This window comes from Anoplophora glabripennis, unplaced genomic scaffold, assembly GCF_000390285.2.
Source record: "Anoplophora glabripennis isolate ALB-LARVAE unplaced genomic scaffold, Agla_2.0 scaffold27, whole genome shotgun sequence".
In the NCBI taxonomy this organism is placed as follows: Eukaryota; Metazoa; Arthropoda; class Insecta; order Coleoptera; family Cerambycidae; genus Anoplophora; species Anoplophora glabripennis.
This window is the reverse complement of record NW_019416292.1, coordinates 1903066-1912504: the sequence shown is the minus strand read 5'-3', so window position 1 is coordinate 1912504 and position 9439 is coordinate 1903066. Positions and strand designations below refer to the sequence as shown.

Genomic DNA, 9439 nt, shown 5'->3' with positions numbered 1-9439 from the left:
ATTGTGTCATAAAAATAGCAGCGACGTATTTAAAAAAATTAACCTGATGATGGCCCCTCGAAGACGAAACGTCGAATTGCAAACATGTTGACGCCATATTGGATAGAGCGACAAAAGTGGCAATGTAAATATGCAATTTATTTTAAAAATCGTTTTCAAATAAAGCCAAAAAAAAAACAATTTTGCAAAATTTCGTGTTTTTCCGGATATACAGGGTGTTCCTAAATAAGTGTCGCAACGGAAAACTGTAAATTCCTCTTGAAAAATGAAACATTATTTTCCTTTTTTCTCTCCGGGCTTTCGTTTTCGAGATACACGGTGTCAAAACTTTAATTTTTTAAAAATTTTTTGCCAATATCTTAGGAACCGTTTGAACTACAGGACTGAGTTTTTGTACACGCATTACCACTATTAATAGCTACTTTTTCGCACCCTTCTCGAATTCATTGAACGTGCCAGTGGTTGAGATTTTAAGGTATTGTAAGGGTTTTTCCCCCACTGGAAAAATTGACATTTGACAGCAAATTGCCAATGAATTTTACACAAAAAGAGTTCTCTTGGTTCATTGCTCTAAAGTCAACCGTTTTCAAGAAAAATTACTTTTTATGAACAAAAACAAACATTTTGCTGACGTTTCCAAAATATTTTGTAATTTAAAAGACGGGTAGTAATAATTAAAAATTTTAACGAAATTTAACAGCATTTACAACAAGTAGCTATTAATTAATAGTGGTAATGTGTGTATAAAAGCTCAGTCCTGTAGTTCAAACGATTTCTAAGATATTGACAAAAATCTGAAAAAGTTTTGATACTGTGTATCTTGAAAATGAAAGCCTGGAGAGAAAAATGGAAGAGGAAAAAAATGTTTCTCTTTTCAAGAGGAATTTACAGTTTTATGTTGCGACACTTATTTAGAAACACCCTGTATATGTATATCTACGAATTCATCAAAATTAAAAAAAAATACACTAATCGATCCTACAGAAAAAAAATTATAAAAATTTCAAAAAAGCAAAACCTACAATTTTGTACTGTACAANAATAATAAAATTATTATTTTATTTATTCACTGTTCGACTTAATGTTTATAGCAATACTGTACAATAATAGTTTTGGGCCAATCAATGAGTATTTTATTTTTTCCGTAGAATTGAATGGTGTAATCAGTTTTTGATTTTTTTTTTAAATTTAAACAAATTCTCAATTATTACTGAAAAATTCATTGTTGCGTCATTTTTTAATTTTTTGCATTTATGAGCATGTTTTTGAACTGTGATTACAGATTTCTTTATTTCACCAAAAAGAATATGTCAGAGCGAAAAAAAGATCACCAGCAGAACTCTGTACGATGATTTTTCCAAGTAGAATTTTTCTTTGAAAAAAAAGTGGTTCAGACCGGAAAAAAATGAATATCTCGGAAACTTCTTGATTTTTTTATCTAAAAAAAATTGTGGTTGTTGAAGGAAAAGAAAGGTATACTTTCACTAAGTTTTGTCAAAATTAAATTATTTTTGCGGAAATGAGAAATAAAAAACTAAAAATCAGAAAAAAACCTGTTTTTCGCGTTTTTCTCGTAAATTTTGAGGTTATCTTAAAAAGTGACTTCTACAAAAGTTGTAGATTTTTGCATGATCTACAACTTCTGTATTGGATACTTTTTTGTTTGACGTCAAAAAAACTGATGGCGTTCCCAAAATTATTAAATCCCTCCTTATTCCACATGCCCGACTTTACACCCACTATTAAACACAGCATGTAGAAAATTTTTTTAAATAAACACTTCCACACAACCACATACTTCAAATACCATTCATTCTGAAACTTCCGAAAGTACACGTCTTTTGACTTCCCCTTTTTTCCATATCGAGAGAATAAGACACAAGTCTCTCGCAATTAAAAAAAACCTTTTTGTCCTCAATTTTCCATCTGGAAAATGGCGTTTCCAATAAAATACATACTGGATCATACATAGGAAACATTTCTACAATTATTGATACAAAACAAATATTAACAGAACTATTACAATCGTGCTCTGGGCGACATATCATATAAACTGTTTAACCTTTCAGTCGGGGCTCTTTAAGTTGTAACACCAAACGGGGCGCCGGGTCTTAGAGACCTGTAGCCATAATTTTTTGGTAAACAATTTTTTTGTTAATACGACATATTTATACAATAGAACTAACCTTTATTTACAGTATTATACAAAAAAAACTTAAGTTATGAAAAACAAATACATAAATTATATTGTAACAAAAAACAGTACAAAAAAAGCATAATTTTCAAAATGCGGATGCAAAAAAAAATACGAAGCGAAAACTTATTTTTTTTTATATATAAACATGTTACAATAAAGTCAAAAATCAATGTTTATTGATTTTTGGCAATACTTGAGCATGTTGGACACCAAGCTTGAAGATGACTTAGACCCATAGATCCCATAGACGACGGAGTCGTTCTTGTTCTGTCTCGTAACTCATTATCTAAAACAAAAATTAAAATATATATATTTTTGAAAAATATACTTTACTCCATAATGTGCCTAATTTTACTAAAAAATTACAATATTGTAATAAAGAAAAGTAAAACTTACCACAAAAATAAAATTGTTTCAAATCGGGGCGCCGGGTCACACAGACTTATCGTACAATAAAAACTAAATCACAAGGACTATATTTTTACCACTTGCTACAATTAAACTAACAGCCGATGTGGGAAGGTACTGGAACCTGCAGCACTGCACGAAGTTTTGCCGAGATTTGCCAAAGACTCCGAAAGGCCGTGTCTCCGAGACCCGGCGCCCCGACTGGAAGGTTAAAGGCAGGCGATGGGCGATGACAATCCTGCTTCAATTTCCTCGTCGCTCGTTCCCCCACACCGTGTTGGCTGCATCGTCATGGCAACCGCTGTAAACAATTCTACGAAGAGAAGCGGAATTCAGACTGATTTCGATCCGTTGTATGGTTTGCGCTCAACGAAGGCAATGTTTTTTTAGAAGGCGTTCACCGCGCTATTCTGTTTATTTCTGTGTATAAAACAAACAAGCGCAATATAATTTCAATATAGAATTATACCTAAATTATAAAATTTAAAATAATTTTGAGTTGCACAACCAAACGGGGATTTTAGGTGAAGCGGTGCGGCAGAAATTGCATCGGAAATTGTAATGTGCTGCTCATTTCGCATAGTGTTCCAATATGTTCAACCTACGCATGCATACTTGGAATATTATAATTATACTTGTTGGATATTTGGATAAAGTAATTTTTGGAATCCTTTAAAATGGTACACCCATGAAATTGTATTCCCTGCACGTCTTACCCCACAACGAAAATGCGTCATTGCCTAGTAATTTGCTAACGAGTATGCAAAAGGGAAAAATCGTCGCGTGATTATTAGTTTGTTCTATCTCAAATTATCATTTTAGTGCCGTAAGTGATTTTAAAATTATTTTTATCTGCCTCCATCTAAAATTTCAATGAACAATTTAGTGGGTATATATTTTTCATATTCACAGATTTTTTTTGATACGGATAGATTAGTATAATTTTAAAATGCTTCATATCATTAAAATAACATTTTGAAAAAATGGAGATAGAACAATTCAACAATCAACTGACAAAATGTGTAAAAAGACGAAAACAAAAAAAATGGAATAAAACAAATTGTAAAAGAAAAAATTTTGTACTGCATTTATAAAAAAATCTTATCCTAGACATTTTATCTTTAATTTATTGAAATTTTAATATAAAAAAACATTTTTATGTATACATCACTTCTTACATGACTAGAAGAAAAATATTCTTGACTTTACAAACAAAATCACTGAAAAAAGTGTATACAAAAGTAACAAAATCTTGTAATTAAAAAAACTCACTCTACTTTCTTTTCCGATATTCTGTGCCGAGAGGTTGAAGCAATTCCGGCTTCGTCCTCGTTGTTTTCGATCAATTCCACTGCACATCTACGAGGGAACCATCCCCTAGTGCGGAGAAGGGACTCTTCCCCCACGGGGAGGTCACGCTGAATTTTTTCACCAAACAACCAATATCTAAAACGACGTTTTTAGACAAATTGTCTTTCGCTAAGTAAAATAAAGAAATAAGTAATAGTCGATCGTGATTATAACGACCATAAAAAAAATCTACCAGTTCCGAAAAAGAGATAATGAAATAAAAGATTCTCTATAATAGACGATTATGTTTTAAGGAAGGTGTACTTTATTTCGATATTTTTATGTACTTACTTCCTCCACCTGGTCACCATAACTTTATCTCCAACTTCGAGTTTTATTCTCGGCTCATCAGTAAACGGAAAGTTTATACAAACTTTAAAGCCGTGCTTAAAAGGGAACCAATATCCCGACGCTGGTTTTACAATACTATAAATCTTAGCTTTCAGTCTTTTCTCATTTTTCTGCTGCAGCTGTTCCCTCTAAAAATATAAGTTCCGTGTTCGTATCAATTTTTTTAACAGAAAAATTAGTACTAACCGTAATAGTGTATTGGTCGCAATTCTTTACGACTGGCCAGCTGACTCCGTCTCCAATAGGATGACAACTGAAGTTGAAAACTTGAAAGAAGTTTTTCCATGGTCCCAGATCGTAAGGGAACACAAACTTCTCGTCAGAATTCCTCCTTCTGAAGTTGGCTTTTTCTAAAATCCAGTCTTCTATACCTGTGCGATTTCTGATTATAGCCCGCAACTAAAATATACAAACTAACTAATATGTAAAATATAACAATTTTGCCTTCTTACCTGGAAATAGAAAAGCATTCCCACAGCCACTACAACTCCAATAGAGAGTCCCAAGGCGAGAACGCACATTATCATACCATACAAACCAAACTGAATAATAGGTTCATTTTCTGTTCCGTAGTATAAATAGTGCATCCTGTGAATGGATCTGTAGAGTGTGCGACCTAATATTACCGATGCCTGAAGGCAGCCTAGTGTTGCAAATAGAAGAAAAAGTGTAAAATGTGCGTGATTCCCCCAACCCACACAATTGTTGATCCAGGGACAGTGGTGATCCATTTTCATGACACATCGACCACCTACGTAAAAAAACACATTTCATTTGATTGGAAAAAGACAGAAGGAAAACCATACATTTTCGACAGTGATGGGATCTGGGTGCTTTGTATCCATGACAAACCCCACAACTTTGCAAATATTCACAATCTTGCTCTTTGTTCTACAACAACCAAATCTAAAAATAAAATTAAAGCACATTTCAGCCTTACACGTACAGGTTTCCATCCCAAGGGTAAGTATCCGGGTCCGTGATACATAGACGATAAAAAATTGTACAACGTTAGCCCGGATAGGGTGACAAATAAAGCAGAGTTCAAAAAGCTGCCGGCGCTATGTGCAGGCCACAACATACTATTACAATGCATAGTCATCCCAGTGACAAATTTTATAATACCTGAAATTAAATGTTCTTTAATATATTGACTTGATTTAATTGTAACTGACCTAAGGCAGTCAAAGGACCCCAGTGGCATATCCTAGTAAATGGACCGAAGCACATATTGCCTAGATATGAGGTGGCTGTAATATTTAAATTACTTCATAAATTCTGAATTTTCAAACGTCATGTTTTAAAATACAGAAACACAAACAAACTTAACCTTGAAAAATATAATCTGAAAGCGTTACATCGATTTCCCTCGTTTTTCATTTTATAAAAATTGCAATGGAAAAAAATTCTATTCAGGTAATAAATTTCATTAAAAATAATTGTGTTCTTTTATTCATTTTGATGTGATGGTTTCCGTAGAACCAATAAGAGATTAGAATTTTTTAAATAGGCCAATAGTAATACATCGATGGGATTCACATTAAAACGAGGAATAAAAGAACACGGACTACCATTAGAGTCATTCCACAGGAAAGCCGTTCCGTGGTACGCGCACCATGGCATGGGTCGTGTGAAATTGAATGAATACGCCTATCTATATTTTTTATTGATGTGACCTAATAGTGAAAATAAAGTCTGTTTATTTACATTCTTGCGTCAGTTTCCAATCGTAACAAGATTTTTAAAATTGATTTCGTGCGTTTATTAAAATTTTGTACATATTTGATATACAATAGCGATTTATAAAACAAAATGGAAAGTGACAAAAATAATAAAGTTGATCTAATTATAATTGAAAATGTAAATAAACAGGACATATTTCCCTTATTGTCACATGAATAAAAAAATAAAGATAGATAGGCGTATTCGCTCAAATTTCATACGAGACGTGCCATTGAACGGCTATCGTATGGAATAACTCTTAGAGAAATCTCTGCACTGAATGTTCCCAATTCCTACCGATAAACAAAGAAAAAGCGAGTTTAGAACTATTGGCTATCCTTTTTAATAAAACAAAAGATGTATGCGCCATCTTGTGATGTAGTACTCGACAAAATAATCCGAAGATTTTGAACAGGGAGACTAGATAAGGAGCACGAACTCATACGGGAAAATTGACAAAATTTGTCCAAGAAATGGCAGAAGTTGGGGTGGCGCTAGTGTTCCATGTGACCCAAGTGAATGTAGCATAATAAATACGAGTGAAGTAAGCAAATAACCATTTTTTGAGTTTAGTAGATGTAGATATATCGGGGAGATATACTAACCTGAAAACTAGAAGTCAAGTCAATAATTATTACAATTTGTTTTTATAATGGTAAATAAAAAGTTTCAAAGATAATTTAAATATGGTAATAGTATGTGAATAAGTGAATGACTGTCAACAGATTTAAAATAAAACTACGTTTGTTATCTGCATTTTCAATCTAATGATGTCCAGCAGTTCTATCTTACAACTTGACCGAATAGTGGGTTAATGTTATGGCAAAAGGTCTAATAATTCGGAAGTTGGAAGCAGCTTCTTTGATTCTCAATAAGGTAGAGAAATTTTTAAATGGAAAGATTTCAGAAGTGAAAATATTGTATAATTGAATGATGCATTGTTTCTTTATTTATCTTGCAGCATCATCAACAGCAAGAGCTTCCGCTACACCAGCAACAACAGGTGAAGCAGTTAAAACAAGAGCAACAGTTGTAACAACAACAAGAACAGCAAGTAAATCAAGAGCAATAAAGTTATGATGAAATTATACTAGAAAGTGAGCATCATGTCCTGTATAATCTAATAAAAGAAAAATTCTGTTGGCGTGTGATGAGGTCTCGACAAAGCAACGATGAGTATGTTCAAAGCATAATATTGACAATAGCAACAAAGTATACCTTATTTATTTCTACATATTCTTGTAATTTATATTACATGCATTAAATTCGTATCTTTATGATCATTACTGAATTGAATAAATCATTTCCAATTAGTTGCTGTTTCTTTCCTGTTAGTAAAAATTAGTAAAAAACTGATTGAAATTCAGATATCATATAAAATTTAAAGAGAGGATACGTGTAGTAATCGATGCTGATCGATCTGTATTGGTAATTGACTACTTTTACTAAATATTTAAACATGGAAATCAATTTGCTTCATGAACAAAATGAAATTTAAAGAAAGATAGACTGACAAGTATTACTTATTTTTAATAAGAGAATAAATATTTATTTTTATTAGGTACGTACAAATAATTTCGTTTTTTGATTCCATTAATAAAACAATGATCTCTTTGTTAGATAAACATTTTGTTTTTCAAATATAGAACATTGCTAAAATATTTCTTTATAATACCTTATTAATTTTGCTCTACCTTGGAATAAGTCGTGGAACGATGTTACGTTCGAATTAAATCAACAATTTTCTGCAAGTAGAATTAAATTTTTCAGCTATTTTAAAATATATACCCAGAAAACTAATCGATTTTAAACAGTTATAAAATATTTAGATTACCTATTTTTTGTGACCTTTATAATGGAGTATATTTTGTTAAAATTTACTCTTTTTGTTTCTTTGAGTAATTCTATTTCACCATCACTCAAGCTGGACAATGCGTCTAATAAGTCGTCTGAATCACTTGACTCAAAATCGAACATCTGTATTAATATTTTAAAAAGTTTATTTAAAACACCGAGTTTTTTTATATTCTATTTTTTATTACCTCAAGTAAAAATTCCATATTATTAATAATACAAGAATTAATATTTTTTTGAAGGGAACTTCCTGTATAAAATGTGACTATTTTTTACTTACATTAAACTAAAATTGTGACAAAGTGATTATCAAAAATATAAACCTTACTTGTAGGTTAATATTGACAGGACACGTCATAAATTTCTTGAGAACTAGTTTCTTTCTACAAACACCAAATTCTTCTCATAAAGCTAATATTTTTTATTATCTATTTAGTTTAATTACAGTCCGGAATGACATATTTTCATTTTTATATAATTCAAAATAGCTTACAAGTTTTATTTTAAAATTTTTTACACATCACAAAAATGACATGATTGATTTATAATTCAAACTGCCGCTTTTTATCTCCCCTCTCTACATATGTGACCTATGGAACACTAGCGCCCTCTTATTTTTGTAAGATTTTTGTTTACATGGAGTTCGGACTCCTTGTATATATGATTTTGAAATTGAAACTTCAAGTGAACTGTGTCTCAAAAAATTTAAAAAGAATTTAATAAAATATCAACGGGATGTGCAAGTGCGTTATACCTTTTTTGTATACTTGTTATATACCTGTTAGTGCTTGTGAGACTATTGAGTCTTTTCTTTGCTAAACAGACCGAAGTTCACCAGTTTAGGATCTACAACTCGTGAGCAGAGCTGGGTAATTCCTGGTGAAAAAGTAATTAGCAATTACAATTCCCTTTTTTTCCCTGTAATTGTAATTGTATTTAAGTACTTTTTTTTATTAAAGTAATTTGGAATTGTAATTGCAGCAAAATTGTTATAGGAATTGTAATTTGTAATTATATTATTTGAACTATCGAATTACAAATTACTTCTATAAGTACAAATACTTTTTCCAATTACAATTACTTTTTCTATTAATTATAATTACTTTTAAGATCATGCGTATTGCGTAATTGCGTACAGACTTGCAGACTTCTATTATTTCAGTTGAGTAAAGCCTTGTGCCGCGTGAACAATAATAAGTGATTTGAATTAACCTCAGAATTAACAGAGTACATTTTATTTTATTATAATTATTATTAATTTAGAAAATATACGAAGTAAAAATATGTTGTCTATAGCATCAAGTTTTATAAAAATATATATTATGTATCTATGTGTTACTGCTCTTATTTTGAGTTGAGAAAACTTCTGGTTCGGTTACTCAGCCTTTCACTCGTACTTGTTTGATTCGTAATTTTTTTAATAATAATTATTGCTTTCCAGTCTACCCAAAACTACTGTTTTCTATATTTTGCAAATGTACTAACAACCAAAAAAAAGAGCATCGGGTTGAATTAATTACCTGACCAATAATATAAAATTATAGTATGAACTGAACT

General features: G+C 31.3%; 1 protein-coding gene across 1 annotated transcript; it reads right to left on the bottom strand.

The window, feature by feature from the left end:
* Window positions 1-3696: 3696 nt before the first annotated feature.
* Window positions 3697-5606, bottom strand: LOC108909970 (palmitoyltransferase ZDHHC6). The gene is made up of 7 exons (XM_018714454.1): window positions 5482-5606; window positions 5253-5431; window positions 5113-5197; window positions 4759-5057; window positions 4493-4705; window positions 4247-4434; window positions 3697-4051 (listed from the first exon to the last, which is right to left on the bottom strand). The coding sequence occupies exons 1-7, from the start codon at window positions 5534-5536 to the stop codon at window positions 3874-3876; spliced, it is 1197 nt and encodes a 398-aa protein (XP_018569970.1). The 5' UTR covers window positions 5537-5606; the 3' UTR covers window positions 3697-3873.
* Window positions 5607-9439: the final 3833 nt, after the last annotated feature.